This window comes from Plectropomus leopardus, chromosome 5, assembly GCF_008729295.1.
Source record: "Plectropomus leopardus isolate mb chromosome 5, YSFRI_Pleo_2.0, whole genome shotgun sequence".
Taxonomy (NCBI): Eukaryota; Metazoa; Chordata; class Actinopteri; order Perciformes; family Serranidae; genus Plectropomus; species Plectropomus leopardus.
In genome coordinates, this window is record NC_056467.1 from 19,751,714 (window position 1) to 19,772,854 (window position 21,141).

The 21,141-nt window shown below is 39.0% G+C and overlaps 1 protein-coding gene across 2 annotated transcripts; it reads right to left on the reverse strand.

Moving 5' to 3' along the window:
- Positions 1 to 145: 145 nt before the first annotated feature.
- Positions 146 to 16,479, reverse strand: LOC121943049 (CLK4-associating serine/arginine rich protein). Of its 2 annotated transcripts, XM_042486420.1 has the most exons (21): positions 16,381 to 16,479; positions 13,449 to 13,591; positions 12,293 to 12,390; positions 12,075 to 12,176; positions 10,430 to 10,509; positions 10,183 to 10,267; positions 9,886 to 10,022; positions 9,055 to 9,151; positions 8,383 to 8,461; positions 8,223 to 8,296; positions 8,071 to 8,112; positions 7,594 to 7,803; positions 6,860 to 7,183; positions 6,588 to 6,770; positions 5,696 to 5,735; positions 2,959 to 3,019; positions 2,736 to 2,794; positions 2,569 to 2,615; positions 2,401 to 2,486; positions 2,144 to 2,168; positions 146 to 838 (listed from the first exon to the last, which is right to left on the reverse strand). In XM_042486420.1, the coding sequence occupies exons 2-21, from the start codon at positions 13,545 to 13,547 to the stop codon at positions 796 to 798; spliced, it is 1,971 nt and encodes a 656-aa protein (XP_042342354.1). In that variant the 5' UTR covers positions 13,548 to 13,591; positions 16,381 to 16,479; the 3' UTR covers positions 146 to 795. The 2 variants fall into 2 exon arrangements, with proteins under 2 accessions (XP_042342354.1, XP_042342355.1); XM_042486421.1 differs by lacking the exons at positions 146 to 838; positions 2,144 to 2,168; positions 2,401 to 2,486 and having other exon boundaries at positions 5,692 to 5,735; positions 13,449 to 13,592; positions 16,382 to 16,479.
- Positions 16,480 to 21,141: the final 4,662 nt, after the last annotated feature.

The following is a 21,141-nucleotide window of genomic DNA, read 5'->3' on the forward strand; positions in this document are numbered from 1 at the left end:
GTGATACTTTTTCCCTCCATGCAGCAATCAAGACATTTAAGGGCTTTTAAGGCCTGAACTGAAGACACTTAAATACTTTTTAAGGACCTGCAGACATTGTGTAAATGAATCAGCAATAATAGAGGAATACAAGAAAATGAACAAATAATTTCAAAGTAATTTTATTTGTTGTTCTGTATTTAACATTCCACATTACTGAGAGCAAAAATGTTATCGTCTGCTGTTACCAGTTGGCAGAGGACAGAGTATAAAAAGAGCGATTGATGATTGAATACACAAGTTCTTTAAGATGTTTTAAATGGATGTGTATAAATATCCTGTACATAAGCTCATGTAGGTTGGTCTTTTAGTGTGAGCATTTCTTGTTAGAGAAAAGTAAAAGGCTGACATGAAGACTACTTGAGGTAATAGGTGAGATATTGCTTAGTATCGTGTACTTTGAAATACAAACGCACGTCTCCAGACGAGTTGAGAAGAACTGTTCAAGCAGAAAAAGAAAAAAAGGAGCATGCAGAGGAAGAAACTCATTTAACAAACCTGCGGTTTCTTCACAAGAAGAAGCAAAATGAAAAAGGGCAGATCAAACTCAGCTTGGCTCAACCAGTCGGCTGCGTAATTAGTGAAAGTAAAGGTACCACAGTCAAAGTGTTAGATTCTGCAGACACGTACCAGAGGACATAATGCTCAGGTACATATGTGTATCATAGTTCCTCTCTTCATATTTCCACATTATTAGGCTGTTTGTTGGACAGTTTGTGTGCCAGTGAAAAACTGGGGGATGTTTTCCACAGATGCTCAGTATCGGTAGTATGGACTCCGTGACCGGGACCGGGACCTCCTGGAAAAAAATACAAAAAATGAATCTGTATGAGGGTAAGCGCAGCAAAATGTGCATGTGTCTTTTTCCATTTCTTTAAAGCCTGGTTAGTTAATTTTTTAGCTATAAAATTAGAGATCAAAAAGAAGCACTTTGTCTGATCATTACTGAATGTAAAGACAAATATTACTGATGCTGACAGCATCGTTAAACATCACATAACTCAAGATTTAGTTTTAGGAATGTGGGTCACAGAGGATTGTGGGAAAGAAAAGCAAATGCGGGCTTTCATTCTGCAAAATGTGACTGGATGCAGTAGAACTTTAGGGGTGATTTTTAGGGGTGTGAATAACCAGAGGCCGCACAATACAATATTATCATAATATTTAAGTCACAATACATTATTATTGCGATTTGAAAATATTGCGATATGTATTACAATAACATATATTGCGATTCATTAGTTACTGAAATTGCTAATTATGTCCCCAAAGGAAAAGATGTGTGAACATATTTTTTTAATCTATTTAGTCAAAGTTTTCAGTCTCTTCATCTCACTGAAGTCACTTTAATTGCAGTTAAATGTATCACGTGGACCATATTGCCACACAAAAATATCTCATACTACGCTGTATTGATTTTTTCCCCCCAACACTCCTACTTTGTATTAGGACATACTAAATAGTACAGTTGTGTACTTGTATTTGATTTCTTTTGAAAACATTGTTAAAAAGGGAATGAACAACTTGGAAAGAGACGTCCCACAAATTGCAAGAAGTTAGGAAAAGGCGACAAAAAAAATGACCTGAAAATTTGTTTGAGAAAGGAGAAATTATTAAAAAGCTAGTAATAATAATAATAATAATAATCGGAAAAAATATCCAGAAAACTTTATTTATAATTATTAACTTTTTCATCTATAGATCTATGTTTGTTATTTTACCTCGTTTTTCTTTCTTTATTCATTTTTTCATCAATTTCAGGTAATATTCTTGTAGCTTCTTCCTGTGTTTATCTTTTCCCAAAAGTTTCAAATGGTTAAATAATGTTATGGAATATAGTGAAGCAGAAAAATCATTTGCAGTGTTGAGCCCTAAGTGTCGTCTTTCAGTATGACTGGATCATTTCTGCTCTTGGCCCTGAATTCTCTCTCAGCACTTGAAACGCTGATTTGGTGGCTGAGTAGCTTAAGTGTTGCATATAAAGTCTGCTGCTGTGATGAACTGATGAACCTCTAAGACAGTGTTTGTGCATTAATGTGAAGGACTCCCATGATTCAATTCTGCTTCAATGGAGCCGTGCAGATTCTTGTGGCCTCTCACATACCTTCTGTGTGAGTTGTGTTCTCGGCCTGAGGGGACAAAGGACACAGAGACATCGTCAGAACAATAGCATGCCACAACATCTTACAGCCTGTAAAACTGTCGGAGCAGAAACTGATGCCAGCAAATCAGAAAAGACGCTTTGCTGATTGAATACTTTGGTTAGTGCTGTTTGAGATGCAAGACTGTGCGCACACACAATGAACAGATTAATATATCAGATCCATATGGCCGTTTGTGATCAGAAACCTAAAGTCTTACCATATTTGGAAGGAGAAGGCGAGTGGCTCTGTCGCCCGTACTGTCTTTCCCATTCATCCCTTTCTTTCTCACGTCTCTCACGCTCCCTAAACGCAGAGTCTCTCGGTCAGACAGTTGCAACACACAAATACCAAACAGTCCACTTAACACACACACACAGATTCTTACTTCATGCGAATCTTGCGTGCCATGGCTCGTAGTTCTCCCTCTCGCTCCTGTAAAATAAACACACAGCACTGAGGGGAAATGCAGGGCAACAGAGTCTGCGTGTACACGTACACGTGTATACACACACACACACACACACACACACACACACACACACACACACACACCTGTCGTTTGTGTTCCTGCTGCTGGATCTTAACCTGAGCTGCTTTTTTATCCGCCTTGGCTGCAGGACAGGAAAAACCAAAGGAGATTTAACAGAGAAAAAAAAAACTTTCTGATTTGCATATTGTGACATAACGTACAACAGATCCATCTCAACATGTCCGCGATTCAGGTCTGTACGGTTTTTATCGTGTACACGAAAAACAACTCCTCTGCTGTACTCACACTGCTTGTTGAGCGCCTTCTGCATTCGGAGCTTGAGCCGCTCCTGTGGGGTCATCTTGGGCTGCAGGTGACACAATCGTGTTAGCACATCCTGTCACAGCCTGACTGAAGTGAGTGTCTATGTGTGTTACTGTGTGTGTGTGTGAGTGTGTGTGTAAGAGAGAGATCAAAGGCACTGTGCAGTCATACAGTTTTGGTGTTATTATCATCTTTATGTACAGTAGCTGGTGGAGATAAAAAGGCTGCAAATAAATTAATTGCACGTGATGTTTTTTCAGTCAACAAGCACACTTGAATCTTACCGGCTGAACAGGCTGTATGTATGTATTTTGTGTGTGTTTTGTGTGTGTGTGTGTGTGGACAGAGGCAAACTGCTGGCAGAAGAAGGGCAGAGGTTCGTAAAGTGAAACAAGGGCAAGTTCAGGTCCGGTGAGCTTATGAAGTTAAGAAAGAGCCAGTGGCATTTTGTTACTGACACACCCATCACTGGGCCGTTAAAACCTGGCCAGGCAAGAAAAACTGCAGGTCACAACACTGCAGAGAAAAAGATTATAACCTCCACTCTATTTGACTGTCTGACTGCTGGAGTTTATCCAAATCTTTTCTTGTTTGCCAGGAAAAAAGTGCAGAGAGAAGAGAAGCTGGTTCAGGACAGTAACTGGTTCAGAATGGTAGAAACATATAAACATGTTGTTTGATCTTATAGGAATAGTTTGACATTTTGGGAAATACACTTATTCATGCTGCTGCAGAAAGTGACACAAGAAGATCGATGCAACTCTCATGTCTGTACACTAAATGTGAAGCACCACAAGCAACCGGCTGCTCCTAGTAGCTTCACGTGTTGCGGACATTAGAGTTCGACTCTCTGTGAGTCAGGAACAGTTGGGTTACTTTCTCGGTGCTTGTCATTTTGACAGAAAGGGTCGTAAAAATATCTGAGAAAATCCATTATTTTGTTATTAGCTGCAGCTGGCTGATAAATGTTATCTTTAGTACCTGCTTGTCTTTCATTTTCCAACAAATCAACCCCTCTTTTTTCTATTGTTTCAGTAACACTAGTGTCCTACAGTGAATGATTGATGCTTCAGCCACGGAGGTGCTGTCGACTTCTCTATTTCTTTTCTTTACATTATTTTTGGGGGCTTTTTTTGGTCTCTATAAGACAGGACAATTAAAGCGTGGGAGGGAGAGAGAGAAAGGGGGTGACACACAGCAGAAGGCCAAGGGTGGAACTGAAATCGAGGCCACTGCAGGAAGGACACAGCCCCCGGACATGGTGCGCCCGCTCCACCAGGTGAGCCAGTGGGCGCCCCTGATTTCTCTGTTCCGTATAAACTATTCTAAATTGGAAAAATTTTAATTAATTTTTTTAATTTGTGGAGCTGTGCGCAGCATATTGATTCCCTCAGCCGTTCTGGCTCTGTTTAACATGAGACTGCTGTGAAAGTGTCTGCAACGGGGACAGTTTGTGAGACTCTACCTGCACGCACACAGCGACAGGGTTAACGGTTAGCAACACACGGCGAACATTACCCTACAACTATTAATGGATTTAACGACTAAGTCAAGCCTCTCGGTGATGGCGTGAGTTTACTGGAACGCTAAGGGGCTCGGCGCCTGTTGTTAGCTGCTGCTGTGGTAGCCTGTGGTAATCGGACATTTAACTGATAAGCTCTACTTTTTTCACCTCGTTCATAAACGCTACCGCAATAATTGAGTTTTTTTTAAGATACGTGCCACAAAATTTTGCAGTGGTTATTAGTGATACAGCCTGTAAATGCTATGGCTACAGCCAGATAAACAACTAGGTCACGTACTTGAGATCAAAGAGTGGAAAAGAGCTGATTAACATGTGCATGCCACCAACTGGGCAGGTGTGTGACTCACTTGAATCATTTGTTCTGATGTGTCAAAATGACAGATGGCCTTCATATTATTATTCTGTCATCGTTTCAATTTTTTTTTTTTCATCAGCCAATGACAGAAAATATTCAGTTAATGCAACTTCTGGACAGATAATAAGAGCATTTTCCCAAAACATCAAACTATTCCCTTAACGCTCATTTTAAGTCTTCAATCTGTACGTGGGACATAAAACGTTTCATTTTTAAGATTGACAGCTTGCTTTGCGGCTTGTTAAAACAAGCCCAGATACGGCTGTCCGGAGCACACCCATCTTAATTAATCAAACCTTTTCTGTCACTACTGAATGATCACATGTCCAATACTGACAAGTTGTAGTCAGTAGCAAAAGAAATCTTCCTCTTGTGGCCGCTGATATGCGATATACTGTATACGAGACTACAAACAGATATAAAGACGCTGCACTCTCTCACCCACATGTATATATGTATACATGCATGCACAACCCACACTAAAAGCACAATCAGGACGTAATGACTTTACAGGGTGCTGAGATGTTCACTCCATACAGAGATGGCAGCAATAATTCAGTCTGTCATTTTGTTGCAAGTTCACTTTCTTCTCAGCAAAACACTTGAGAAGGTGAAGAATACTGTAATGGCAATTGCAAAATAGCTGAAAGGCTTTGACTGCAGTGCATGTCCACTTTGTGGGGGGAAAAAAAAAAAGAAAAAAAAACAAAAACATTTTATTTTCTGTGGGCAACAATCGCTTCCACATCCCAGTCTGGTGGACAACCATGTCAGCCTGTCAGGGATGAGGGAGGCGTAGGCTTTAGCAAGAAACCCAGCTAGATCAAATTCTTACTGACTTTGGCAGCTCCCGTCTCTTTACCACCCGGAGTATCAGGCCTGCAGACAGGAAGACAAAAGACAGTTAGCTGGGTTGATGAATATATCCTAAAGTGTTTCTTCATCAAGTCAAGGTACACATAAGGAATTAAAAAAACATGATAATGCATTCATAAATCAGTCAGGACTCTGCAATGTTGCGATCGCAACAACTGATGCAAATTCAGCCAATTCCTATGAATTCTGCTCAACCCTGAAATTTTGTATAATCACATCAACTTTACTGCAGATTTGACTATCAAAAACAGATAAAATCTCATTTCACTGTGGAGCTGCTGTGACCAGAGTGCATGACACTCACTCAGTCAATGGGTTAACTGTAAGCATCACTTAGCTAGCGTTACATGGTGGTTATTTACAGGTTTATCAACAGTCGAGCCGTTTTGCTATCAGTGTCTGACGTTAACTGCACCTGAAGGGTTTCTGTCCAAGCAGAAACAAATGCAGAGTAGTGATGAGATCATGCTGTGCTGTGTTATGTCGTGCTGTTCAGGCAGAGAAGGCAGGAGAAGAGCATGGGGACGGTCCTTGAGTCTATCATCTAACAGCATTAACAGCTGACTGAGAACACTAAATGCTCATAATAGTACACTTGGAATCCAATATAGCACTGTAGCTATTTTTGCAATTTTCACTTGACATTGCAGCTTAATTGCAAGAAAATGCTTATGAACATAGCAACATGTAATGCAATTTTTCAGAAAAGCTGCCATGAAATCAAACTTTTCAGGCAACAAAATACAAATACTACAGTAGAAAGTGTGTTAAATGTTAAGCAGTTAAATAAAGCTACACGTGAGATGTCAAAAGCGCTTCTACTAAAACAGATGAGCTGTTTCAGCGTTTTCTTACTTTCTTAGCTTGTCGCAGATAGTGAGGGTAGAGGGCTGGGCTCCTCTGTGAGGGGAGGGGCTGTGGTTGGGGCGGTTGGGGGACTGAGAGGGACTGCGGCTGCCGCTGTCTCCTCGCCGGTGGCCTCCACTGCTCCGACCCCCTCGCCTCGTACTGCCCCCCTGCCGTGAGCTGGAGCGGGACCTGACAGAAAGCGGAAAGTGAGCTGATGTCATTGTCATGTGCGTTGTAAAACTATACAGCATCGGTAGAAGACACTGGGGCGGTCTTACCTCGTCCGTCTGCGTGCTGAGTATCGTCTCCTGTCCCGGTCCCTGTCTCTGTCTCGGTCTCTGTCCCTGTCTCTCCCTCTGTCGTTGGACCGCGATCGTGTCCGGTCACGTCGCCTCCAGGATGCGCCCCCTCCGTTCCCTCCTCTACCCCGGGAGTGAGACCTGGAACGCCGTCTCGACCGCGACCGGGTCCTGGATCGCCGCCCATCTCTTCCTCCGCGTCCACGTCGGTGACGGCGTGAACGGGAAGAAGAGCGAGAGGAGGACCGTGATGAAGAGCGGGAGGAGGAGGAAGGGGAACGACTGGAGGATGATCTCCGTCTCCTGGACAAACAGAGACACGTTTTAGTGAGGGCACCGGCCCAGCACCTAGCCTATATTCAGAATACTTCTGTTTTCTTGTTTTTAAGAAATCTTACTGTCACATGTTTGACTTCGTAAGTATGAATGATCAAATATTAAAATATCACACATTGTCCTACTTATTGCATTGCCATAATCTGACATGCACAATCAGAAACTAAATGTGTGTCGATGCTTAACGCACATGCAAAATTGGTCAATTTGTTATTTAACATTTTAATTGATTAAATCCACCTCACCTCCCACATAAATCAGTATTTGATCGTCAGTATTCTTTCTGCCTCAACAGCTGTGGTCATTTCAACAGACACAAATTTAACTGCAAGAGGAAAATAACTAATGCAAAGCCAGGAAGACGGAAAGTTACCGACCGGGAGCCCCTGCTATGACCTGCAGGGTGCTGCAAGCTGGAGGAGACGTGTCCAGAGTGAGGAGCGGCTGTTTGCGTTGCTGCTGCTGCCGCCGCCGCCGCCGCCGCTGCTTCGTCATCGCTGCCTCCGAAGCTAGTGATGAAGGTGATCTTCTCTGGACCGGGAGAACGAGAGCGTGACCGCGACTCAGAGCTAGACTCCGACTCTGGTCTGAGAGAGAAATCAGAAAATAAAGTTCAAAAAGACAAAAATATATTATACTATATAATATAAATAATATATTTTACTTTTTTTGTTTTGGTAACTTATTTTAGGGTAATTTTCTAATAACTTTTTACTTATACCCTGCTAATTTTTGGGCCATTTTTTGTTAAGTTCCTGGTTGCCTTCTTCAAATGTTTTTGAAAGAATTCAAACAAATTTCCTCAAGTTTCAAAGGGTTAAAAGACAAGCGGACAACAAAAAAAGGCGACTCACCGTTTATAGGGATCATATGTTGGGCTGTCTCTCCTGGCATAGCTGAAATACACAAGGACAAGGACACAAGTTAAAAGTGCTTTGAGGTAACGGAGGGTTAACAGTGGACCGTTAATCAGGATAAACAGGATAAAAGAAGAACAGAAAATCACCTTGGTGGGCTGATCTGTCTTCCTTTTAGTCTCTTCTCTCTGAACTCTCTCCTTTGTCTACGAGAACGCCGTCCCTGAAATGATGATCAAAAATGTCATTAAAAACGTGTCAAATACCGATCACAGCGCACACAAACACTCCTCAGTGGATGTTTCTTACAGAGTACATGGCCTTCTCCGCCTCCAGAGCCTTGGCATGTTTGATGGCCTCCACTTCCTCTTTGTCTTTCCTCAACATCCTAAAAAAGAGGTATCATGTTAACAGAAACAAACACAACAAACACAAACAGCCATCACAGCATAAAATATTCAGCCATTTCATGTGACCTTTTTAAATTCTTGAGCTTTTTTGCATACTGTAATCTTATAAAAGCAAGAGAATATCAGCCATGACGCATTACAGAGCTGACAGGCATTTTTCTGAACTTTTTTTAAATTATGTTTTAGAACTTTATGACTTGATGGTGACATTAACACTTCTCTATGATCTATATTCGATCTATTTCATGCTTGATTTGGACTAGTTTCTCCTGATTTTGTGTATCTTCTTGTTTGTTTTTGTTGTCTAATCTTTGTCTATTTTTGTTTTGTTTTGTCATTGCTGCCTCTTTGTTTTTGTCATATTTGTATTGTTTAGTCATCCTGTTACTTTTGTTTTCTGTTAAATGTTATGTCTAATTGTGCTACATTATACTATATATGTCGAGGACCCCCTTGAAAACAAGATGGTAAATCTCAAGAGGTTATTCCTGAGAAAGAATTTCACCTGAAACCTGTATTTTCACTTTGCTCTACATTTGATGACATGATGATAAAATCACTGAGATGTTACCTGACAAAGTCTCCTTCGGCCATTCCATATGGGGTTGCCATTTTGTTAAGGTCCAGGACCTGCTCCTGGTTCAGCTCATCCACATCCACCTCCACATCTGTACACACACACACACACACACACACACACACACACACACACACAAAAAGCTTTTTTTAACACAGCAGACAGAGAGGATCCTCAGTTCACAGCAGGTAAATAATAATATGTCTGAGCCGTCATGCTTGATTGAATAATAATTTCTACATACATTGAACTGAATTGAACTGAATGTATTTAGAATATGTAATAAAAAAAAATGGAAATGAAAAAAAAATGAACATATTAACATACACAAACAAACAGACATACCCGAAAAGGAGTGAGAAGAAGTTCTCCATCAGTTATTGAAAAATAACTGACCCGCTTCCTTTTTTTATATAGACCGAATTCTAATCATCTATATATAAATTTAAATAAACATATACTTACAGAAAAAGAGAAGAGATAAATAAATAAATAAAAAATCAAACAAAAAACAATCCCTGTAAACACCGCGTGACTGTCAAACCCCTTATTTGTACCTCATGAAAATCATATCCTTGTACGTCGCTTTAAATTTGTTAACGTTTGAAGATTGCTTCAACTCTATCTATATTAAGCCAGATATGGTCGTTTATGTTTAAAACTAACGAAGATCTACAAACTGAAAGCAGCTGTTACACCACAGCGGACCGTTTCTGCTCTGAATCTTGTTTCTGAAGCTGCATTACCGTTTTCTTTTTAAAGTGTCTCTCAAGTTTTATGTTTCTTGATGTGAAAATCTCATTAGTACCAAACTCATTTCCTCACCAATATCCGGGATGCCCTCATCCTCTTCTGATTCACTGTTCTCTGAATTGTCTTCATCTTTGTCTGACTGGGGGTCGGGCTCCGTCACAGTGCTGTCCTCATAGGTGTAACCAATGGTGGCCTTCTTTTCAGCCAGTCTGCACAACAAGAGAAAGGATTTAAGGATTTATAAACAGACAGCCAACCCCAGTGTTTCCCCTACCATCAAATGGGGCCAACAAGACCCCGCCCCCCACTGTGCATTTATATGCACAGGGCTGATGAAGCAAACATTTTAACAACATTACAGTGACATACTTTTTCTTTTCATCCTCATTTGGTTTCTGCAGGCCACCATAGAGCTCATCCAGGTAGATCTGGTACAAACACTGCTCCTCAGAGACTGTAGGAGGACAGCGGGGAGTTTGAGAGCACAAAACAACAGCAAAATAAACCCACTGAGGGCAGGTCATCAGCCCATTACAGGCACAATAAGAACACATGCATTAACAGTTTGACAGTGTTGCAACATGAAACTAGATGTCATGAAGTCAGTGGTACTCACTGCTGGCAAAGTCGTTCTGCACGAGGCCTCTGTATCGCTCATAATTGCACTTCCTCTCCTCCATCTCCTGCTCTGGTGTCCTTAATGAGAGTAGAAGAGTAGAAGATTTGTTTTATATTCTGCCAATGGGCATAATGTGCAATATCATGGACATGATCACAGACACTGGGCCTAATGCAAGAAACAATAAACAAACACATTTTTTTTAGCTTTTATTTTGTTAGTACCCATTGATTTTTGAAGTTCATCAATGTTTTCTCATTTTTGCTTTTCTCTTGGGAAAGATTTTTTTTTATAAGTGGTGAAAAGCTACAAAGGTACAAAGATAAACATCTCGAAAAATTAGTTTTATACTTGAGGAATGTTTAGCATTCATTCATTTATATAATCAACTTTAGGTGATATTTTAGAGTTATTGTAATGACTGGATTATTAAATTTCAGGGCTAAAGGAATACTTCTTTACTTGGTGAATTGATCCCATTGACTCTAATTTCAGTTACTATGCTTCCCTCTGCTGACCGGAGCTGCAATGTAACCAAGTACATTGACTTAAATACTGTACTTAAGTACACATTTAAGGTTACTTTTAGGTTACCTGACTACTTTAATATCATGCCACTTTCTACTTCTACTCCACTACACTTCAGAGGGAAAACTGTACTTTTTACCCTATTACTATTAGATACTGACTTGACATATTCAGATTTTTGCACACAAACCAAAAATATGAAAATCTACAAGTACATCTGAAACAACTGGTCAATTGATTACAAATTAATTGGCAACTATTTATTAAAAGAAAAAGCTTTTCATGGTTCCAGCTTCTCATATAAACTGTATGTATGAGGACCTGCTGCTTTTTCTTTAATTATTTCAATTATTTTTGATTTACTAAATGTATTTAAATCTTTGTGCATGTGTACTTGCAGCACACCTGGGTAAGGGCAGATTTGAGGGGTTATGAGTCTTTGGTACATCTGGAGTTAACTTCTCTTATTTTTTCTCTTACCAGAAAATTAGGAGAAAATATAAGATCAATTTAAGAGAATGTTGCTGCATGAGGCCCAACATCTGTATTAACTAGGGCTGTAAACATCTGGTAGACTGGTTAGTCATTAGGCTTTTGTCTGATCAAATTTTCATTAGTGACATGTGTTGTTGCGCTTGTGTTTGTCATCTGTGCTTGTTGGTCTTTGCTGTGTTTGTCCCGCCCCTCCTCCCCTGTGATTGGACGGTTGGTGACAGTGACCAGCCTAGCATTTTAATCAAAGTTAAATGTTTTTCAACTCTCATTTTTAATCAAAAATGGATAAAATATCCACAGATTTAAGCCCTACTAATAACCATGTAGTCTGACAGATCTGATACTGTAAATACATATCTGTATGCAAGCCAACAACCCGTTAACATTTTCATGATCCACACTGGTAACCTGATATTGGCGTTGTTATTATGATCTTACACACCTCTCTTTTATCCATTACTTGTGTTTGATTCAAGTCCATTTAAAGTCAAATTGTAAAATGATTGTTGAAGAATGCATGAATGTCTCTACAAACATAAGGCAAAAGCATAAACAAACACAGATTCATATTGGACAGATTCTAAGGTTCAATGTGACTTTATGTAATTTCAAGACTCACGATGTGCTGAGCAGTGGAGGCGTGTAGGTGGGGATGTAGTCCAAATGAGCCCGTACATCAAACCTGTCAATCATGTTGTTGGCATCTCCTTGCCACGGCATCCTTTTCACAGAACAAGAGGAAGAGATAAAATTTGATCAGCGAGATCTAAAAAGCACTGAGCATCTGGTGTGCGTGTGTGTGTGTTTGTTTGTGTTTGTGTGTGTTTTTTTTCTCACATGTTAATGGGGCTCTCTGCAGCCAGCGCCACAGCAGGATCCAGATGGATCTTGTATGCTCGGCCATGAACCTGGAGAAACTGAGCTGGATCTTTTTTCTGTCGAGACAAAACGAGAGGCAGTCAAACAACTAGAAGATGCCATCTTATATGTAGCTAAATAAAAATAACTCATTATAGAGTGAAATATAGTACAAAGTGCTGTACTGTATCTCCCAAATTACATCTTGCGTTTAAACCGGAAGAACAAATAAGGCTCGTGTACGTGGTGCTTTACCGTGTCTTGTGAACTGAGGCCGAACTTAGCTCACACATCTTTTCATTATTGTTCAAAATGCTGATGCAAGAGAGTTAATTGTTTTCATCTGTCATCTCAGGTCTAAATTTGGCTCTGTGTCGACAGCTAGAACAAAAACCAACTGGCAGAAATAGAAAGTGAACAGGAGGTGAAAGAGTCTCAGCCAATGCTGAAGCTTAAAACATGAGATCTGGAGCACGCAACTACAGTCAGAGCTTTTAATAAGGTGCAGCAACTAACACTTCAACATAAAGAATTTCTTCATCAGAGTAAGAAAAGGTACCGACGTTTGAGGTGCCTGTGCCAGCCCAGCTAACAGCTGTCTCTCATAGTTTCTGGCCAACGCCTTATTGTCAAAGCATAAGTAAATATATCATAAAAATATATGTTCAGGTCAGAGGGTGTTCTTATGTTCACATAATGAGCACAGTGACCACAATGATAATATCCAAGTGGACAACAGAGGTTTGGAAAGATATGAATGGACGAGGTGATCTTTTTAATTCTGTGCTCATCTGAATGAAGTTATTGTGGATTTGGGAAAGATATCCGTCAGAGAGTGATTACTTTGCAGGGCGTGCCAATGTTTAATTACTGTCTGTTTTATCTGTTCACACACTGCACTGTGAGCAGCTGAAAAGCAAACTCTTGAGAAAGATAAGCATTTGGACTTTTTCCACAGAAATCATCTTCGTCACTCCAGTAATCATGTGCTCCAGCATCTTTCCAGAGAAAGCTAACAGCACGCTGACCCCGAGGACCTGATCTGTTCTGGCTTCCTGCCACAGATCTACACTGTGTCAGGAATAAATATCTCTGCATTCATTGGTCAGACAGATAAATTATATAAGTTTCTTACTATTTTCTCGTAGTACTCTCGCCGTCGCTCTCCTCGGCGTTTGTAATCTACCATCATGCCACGGAGCTTGCGCTCGTGTTTGCGGGCCTCCTGCCACATGACGGCTCCGCTGGGGGTGGGGGCGCGGCGGGGCACGGCTGCTGTAGAGAGGCAAAGAGAAAAGAAACATGGGCGAGAGGAAAGACAGGAGTAATGGAAGTGAAAGAGACAGAGGAGAGGAGAGGAGGGTTGTACGAAAGAGTTTCTTTCTTAAAATAAATATTTGACTGGGACAAATTGCACACACAGCGCTCTTCTGAGAGATTATTTTACATAACACTTGGCTATAAACAAAGAGAGAAACTCTGGCACACTGGCCAGCTTACTAGTGACATATTTATTGAGTGAAAAAAAAAGGTCTCATCAGGTAACGTCGTTTTTTTCCCCTCAATAAATATATCAGAAGGAAATTGGACAGTGTGCCAGAGTTTCTCTCGTCGTTTTTAGATTGCTCCCTCTTCCGACGCACCTGACACATTCAGGTGTGCAGAGATTTTCTTCAACATATAGCTTGGCTACCACACCATGTCTTTGCAAAAAAAAAAAAAACTTTCAGCAACTTTTACTCCGCTGGTGTTTACATCAGTTATTTCTCATCAAAATAATAAACCACAATCAGAAGTGATCTAGTAATTGTTCTGCACAAAACACAAATTGTGACTCTCAGTCTTAAAGTACAGATAACAGCGGGCAAGCGTTATATCAGAATTACTAATATGCCTGTGGTAAGGTTAGTTTTGATAAGTATTTCTAATAATTGGCATTAATGTTATGTTAGAATCAGAATCAGTTTTCCTTTATTGGATAAATATGTGTAAGCATACAAGGAGTCTGACTCCACCACCACCTTGTTGGCAAGGCGACTCATACTTTTTTAATAGAAACATGTCCAACCTCCTACTCACAGTAGGTGGGTGAAATATATACTGTCCATGAGTCTGGAGAAACTTAGATTTTACCTGAAGGATTCCCTAAACTCTTTTGAAAGGAACTTGGAGACTTCTCCTAACTCACATTGAATCTCTGGCCTCCTTGCTTGGTTGTGATGACTAAGCCTCCTCGTTTGTTACATTTTACTTCATTATACTTTTTTTATTTTCCAAAAGAATACTGATATACAATTCGTCACCTTTGTATACGAGCAATTGCACTGATGGATATACAAGTCAGTCCATATGGTAAGTATTCAGTAATCATCTTGTGAGGTCACATACACAATCCATTTTTCCCTGTACCGCAGAAATGTATCAGTCAATAAGTTTAATAAAAATGTTGTTCTTTCCATCCCGTATTTAGTAGTAACACTATCTATCCAGTCAGTCTTTGTTGGAGGTACGGCCTGTATAAAAACAAAATAATCAAAATAAAACAAAATATCTTCAGTAGGTATTTATCTAGGGCCAAAAATATGAGCTGCAATGTTGCCCAAATAGACTGTAGTAAAGGAGCAGTCAATTCCATCACCAAATTTGTTTTGTATTGCTTGTGTTACTTCCTGCCAATACGACCGAATGGCTGGGCAGCCCCACAATATGTGGAAATGATCTACCAGCTGTTGATCACATCTCCTCCAGCACAGACCTCTTTCCATCACACCTGTTTAGTTTTAACTACTAATTTACTCTTTATCTCCTCATCTTGTGCATTTCTAACTTTTCATTGCTTTTTTAAAGTTTTGTCGTGACTGTTGCTGATGGATTGATTTTGGTTATTGTTTTTATTTCTGTTACAGTCTCTCTTTTGGGGGTGGGAGGGTAAGGAGAAAGAAAATGTGGGAAAAATAATGGGAAACTTATTATTTGCTCTGTCATTAGTATGCTTTGTAAAAATATATAACGATATACGATATACAAGTCAAGCATACTAATGTTAATCAATGTCACAATCTTTTGTTATATTAATATTGGGGATCATTGAGCACATTTTGTGTACATAAAAACAATACAAAGCAGTAAGATTTCTTTTAAAATTTTAAAGATGCAAGTTATTTGCTGACTTATTGTAAATATATAACCTGCTTTTATTAGATAGCCTCATGTGACTTTCCCTTTATGACAAAAACATGTCTATGTATTTACTGACAATAAAGGGAAACTGTTTCTTTTTATATACGTAATGGTCTGCTTTCCTTGCCATTCAGCCCTCACTTAAGATATTAGCCTGTAGTTTGGCCTTTCTTTTACCAACTTAATATGTAAATGGATGGGGTTTTTTTTGGTTTTTTTGTCCTAAAATGTGAAGCTGCTGTTGCAAAGGGACGTGACATTCAAGCCAACAAACGAAATACACAAAATAGACACAGATACATTTGTTTTGCATATAACTTCCAATGCTTTTCTATATTTCCAATTAATTTCTAAGACTGAGATTTTCTGACAATAATCTTTCCTGACAGGATAACACTGACTGCAACTAATCAAGCAAACAAAAACGTGTCATTATAGCTTTAATATTAGGGCAATCGCCTCATCGATCAACACAGGTATTGTGAATGTTTGTTATATAGATTAATATTACAGCCTGCAGCCAAAGGGCTAAGCTAACGTCTGCTAACCATCTCAACAATTAATGTTGTCCTTGCCGAGCTCAATGCACCATATCATTGTGTAAACTTAATTTCTAACATTTACAAAACACTCGTGTCACTTTTGGGCTTTTAAAACGTGAAATGGAAATGTTTTCAAAGTTATCGAGGAGTTTGTTAGCATAAACATCGGCCTCATGCAGCCCGGGCCTTAGCCAGTTAGCTTCACGGTTAGCCTAGCTTAGCTTACTTTAGCTAGTCCGCTGAGACAGGATAACGCGTGTATCACAGCCTCGTTACCACAAACAAAACATGAAATGCTGGTGCACAACACATCCAGCATCATTTTGAAATTCACTGTTTACCTGTTTTTATTGAGCACCAACACACACTTGGGTTGTTTTCGGTCAGCCGAAGGCGATGTTTGCGGACTGTCACACGCCTCCTCCTCCTCCGCCTGATACTGATGGTTTGTGCAGTACCGAGCTCAGCCTGAGGGGGCGCTGCAGCTCGTCTTATGGCAAGTACGCTACGTTAAGATCAACTGTGATGTTAGTGGAAAGTAAACATAATGCTTGATTTGATGCTTTTCAAAACATTAGAACTTGCAAAATATTGAAAAAAAAATGTGTTTTTGTGTAAAACAATGTAGCCTGTTATACAGTTTAATACTACCTAAATAAATTAATAATTATGTATCTATTATCTATTATATTCATTTGTGCTATACAGTAATTTAACCCTTTAGAATATGTTTACAAAATGCATCACTTTATTAAGAAAAAAAAACAATTTTACCAGTATAATAAATTGTAAAAAGTGATAAAGTCAACGTAATACAATCGAAATCTGAATAGAACAGAGTAAATATAATAAAAGTTACTCTATTCAAGAAACATATAAAAACAGAAAAAACTAAATAGATACAAATAAAAATGAACATACTAAAAAACAACTGTATAAAATATAGGGTAAAAAAACAAATTGTCAATATCATATATTGAAAATCTGAAAATAAAAGTAACTTCATAAAATAAACAAATAAAAATAAATACCAATAATAAAGATACTAGTAAAAACATCTGTTTAGAATGTATGGTACAGAAAAAAAATCAATTTAATATTGTAAAAAATAGAATTGACTTCTTACAGTACAATATAAATACTAAAATATGTCATATAAAAACATCTGTATAAAATGAAATAGGGTTTCACAAAGCTTTTACAAAAGCAATTTGAGCACAAAAAGGGCAAGACAAGGTAAGTTTATTTATAAACCAAATTTAAGCAACAAGGCAATTGAAAGTGCTCTACATAAAACATGAAAAGCATCTAGGCACAGTGCAAAAGAAACAAGTTATACAAGAATATTTAAATGCATAACTTAAACAGCAAGAGAAAATAAAATGAAAACCTTTACATACTAGTTTTTCACATTGTAATGTAGCATGACATGTATCTTGATATTCTTACACACTTTACATATTGGCATATTTGGCGTACTTACGTCTTAATAATTCTTTATGCTTTACATCAGAGTGACGGTAACATATCACATCTTACCCCATAATCAATGAAGTTTTCGTATTCTAATACAATAAATGGAAAGAGTTTCACTTTTAATGCAAATGTCAAAACCAAAAGAACATCTACTTAAGTACTGTAGCTTACTTAGGTACACTTTTGATGTACATGTAGGTAGTTTACTTGAATATTTCCATTTCATGCTGCTTGTTTTATCTACTCCACTACATTTATTTGATAGCTTTAGTTGATCAGGATATTTACTTTGCAGAAAAGTTGAAGGATAAGAGTGTGTGTACCTGCTACGGCCACAAGATGTCCCTATAAGACAAGAGAGATGTCCCTACCTTTGAAGTCAACCTTTAGAGATTATCTTAATAATGTAAATAACATTGAACTAAATTGATTGACTTCACCCAAAATCTCTTTTTTTGTGTCGACCCAGAATTAACATAAAAGATGCTGCTCCTACAAAGCAGCATGCCAGTCTGTTTCATATACAGCAAGCTTTGTACAGATGCTGAAATTTTGATCCTTAATGACAAGTCAATCCTTGCTTAAACACCCGAATACCCTGTTTGTTCAAATGACTGTCAGGAGAGTCACTGACAGACACCAGAGAGAGTCTGTGTGAAAGAGGAGCTGACAAACTACAGTCTCTGTGACATCAGGACCTGGCATCAAAACTGAAGGGAACAAAGTCACTTACAGATATTGTTCATTTTATTTACTTTATTTAGGTGGATCAAGACCATGCCCACAGGGTATGAAGCAGAAGCATACCAAACCATCAGGATTCACAAGGTCATGGAAAACCAGCTCTGGAAAAGTAATTGAATTAGTAAAAACCATTGAAAGTTTTGGAAAAGTCCTGGAAGTTTGTTGTGTGTAATCAAAATTGTTATAGTAATCTTCTGATGATAACCTTACACATAACGTAATAACATAATGCCAAATTTCTTTTTGTAGCTGATGACCTAACAAAGCTCAAATACGTTACGATGTGTGATGTCTCGTTTACCATTTTCTCCCCACGCTCCCTCTCTACCTTCATGTAGGACAGCAAGCTGATATTATGTTTGAATAAACTTTGGGTCTGTTTGAAAACCCTGGGCAAGTAGGGCATGAAAAAATACTCTTCTGGGGCCTTGAAAAGTCATAGAAATGTTTTGGGAACCCTGAATAAACGATGGCATATGGCATAGCTTAAGTACAACAAGCGTAACTTAAACCATTGGTTCCAAACTTGCCCAGCTACGGGGTCCAGATTTTTTCCCCTCGTTGTTAGTTCAAGGTCCACATATAAGATATTTTACCAAATATTCAATTTTATTTAATAAAATGTATACAACACGTACCTTGGGAACACAAAGAAATAAACCAGATTGCCAGAATAAAGTGCAGTTATTTAAAACTTATTAAATACATTGCACTGCACCCAAAAAAAGTGCATATTATTGCTTCAACATCACTGACATAAAAATGCTGCAAAGGCACAGCATGTTTATAGGACAAATAATTCCAAGAACAGGGAAATAAAATAATTGCTGAACAGCAGGAAACTACACTTTAAATTAGAGCCATGTGCCGGAAATTTAAAATAAAGTGTATTTTTTACAAACTTGACTTAGTCGCGAGTCATTTGCTGTCCATTCAGAATGGACCAGTGACCCACTTTTGGACTGCAACCCACCAGTTAGGGACCAATGACTAAAACAAAGGATGGGCATTCTGCAAGAAGAAACGTAGTTTACAGATAACTTTTAGCTTATTTGATTTTGATAAAACAATTAATTTAGATGGGCTTTCTAAATAATACTTCAGCAAATAGCTTTCTCTATAATTCATATAGCTTACATTCTTACACTCAACAAAATATGATACTTATTTCCAAAACGATGGTCATGACAGAGTTTGCAGATCTTCTATCCAGCCCTATCTGTTAATTCTGTTAGAAATGCTGGTGTAGTTCATTCTGAAATTACAAATAGTATAATACTGTTTTTTTTGTTTATTTCTTTGTTTGTTTGGTTGTTTTAATGCAGCAGATACTTAAATAGATAGTTTAAGGTCTCTCTTCTGTCTCCCACCAAATCAAATCGCCTGGACCTTGCTAATTGATCCACCTGTGTCTCATTATTCAATCACCTGCTGTGACTGATGTAGGTGCATCCCACCCTTTCTCTCAAGTTTGTCTCAGTTCTCATGACCCTGTCCACCCAAAAACCCTGTTCTTCTCCTCTCATCCTTTTCAGCAGGATGGCACAGTAGCTCAGCCGCTAGCATTGCTGCCTCACAACAAGATGATCCTGGATATGAACTCCAGGGGGGATTACGAAACACAAAGCTCATCAAGATGTGTCTTCGACCCTGAGTCTCGACACCTTCAGCCTCACCACAACTCCATTCGAAGTCTCCATCTCCACACACTCAACCCCTTTTCATCCCTCCCCTTGACCCCAAACATCCCACTGAACTCGACCCTCTCCTCATCATCTCTGATCCTCCAGCCGTCCAAATGAAACTACTTTATCCCATACAGTACATACGGTGTGGTCTTTGTTATTGAAATTCTACGTAAATGTTGATGTCATACTTATGAGCTCTCTTTGCCACTTTTGTATGAACTGATCTTTTGGTATGTGATGCCTCTGACCCACGGTGATGCATATACACATATATTATGAAGGCTGAGCAAATACTTGTACATTATTTGACTGAATTCAATTGTTTTTTTGTTATTTTTTTACCTTCTAACAGCCTCCCCCAGTAGCCAATAATTCTCTTTTTACTGCAGTACAGAGTGGGTATCTTCCAGGCTCCACATACACAATATTATTGCAGGCTGTCATCAACTTTTAATGTTTTAGCTGCATCATTGTCATCACTTGGGATATAAACAGTAACACAGTGTTACTGTTACATACTTTGATATTTTTCAACCTGGAAAATAACAAACAGACGGGATGAAGCGAAAGGTAAAGAGACACTTCAGACACTTTAAAGAAAAGTCTGAGCCTGTCTACTGCAAAAACAATTACTTTTAATGGAGATACAGGGATGATGTTCAAATGCCCCATATATTTACATGCTGGCTGACGGCTGCTGCACTCTTGTGCAATACTGTATCAATTTCACATTTTCGCATTTTGAAAAATGCTGAAGTTATCCGTTAAGATGAACCATTTTTACAAAGGCACCCAGCTGAATGAAAACTTTCCAATCAGGCGAGCTGTGGTCTGACATCCTGGTTGTACAGCAGGTGTAGAGAGGGTCTGCTACAGTAGTGTGTGTGTGTGTGTGTGTGTGTGTGTGTGTGTGTGGTTGTAAACTCTTATTTCCTACATTTCCTCCTGACCAGGGTGGTAACAGGAAGCCTGTGTTCATTTCCAGCATGCCGCTGTTTGCACAGGCCAAAGATCACATTTGTCTCATCCATTTGCCCATTAACTGTCGCTGCCGTGACCCTGCAGCCACTTTACACCACCACGATGCACAAAACCCTTCCTTTCACACACTTTCATGTTTTACAATGAATTTATCATTTTAACATCGCTCGACCTACATAGACGAGGTGGGTTGGAGCTTACATACAGCTTATATAAA

Coding starts and splice junctions, on each gene's coding strand:
- LOC121943049 (XM_042486420.1), bottom strand. CDS start 13,547: ATGTGGCAGGAGGCCCGCAAACACGAGCGCAAGCTCCGTGGCATGATG. Junction 10,268..10,429: donor GCAGAACGACTTTGCCAGCA/GTGAGTACCACT, acceptor GTCCTCCTACAG/TCTCTGAGGAGCAGTGTTTG. Junction 839..2,143: donor GAACACAACTCACACAGAAG/GTATGTGAGAGG, acceptor ATTTTTTTCCAG/GAGGTCCCGGTCCCGGTCAC.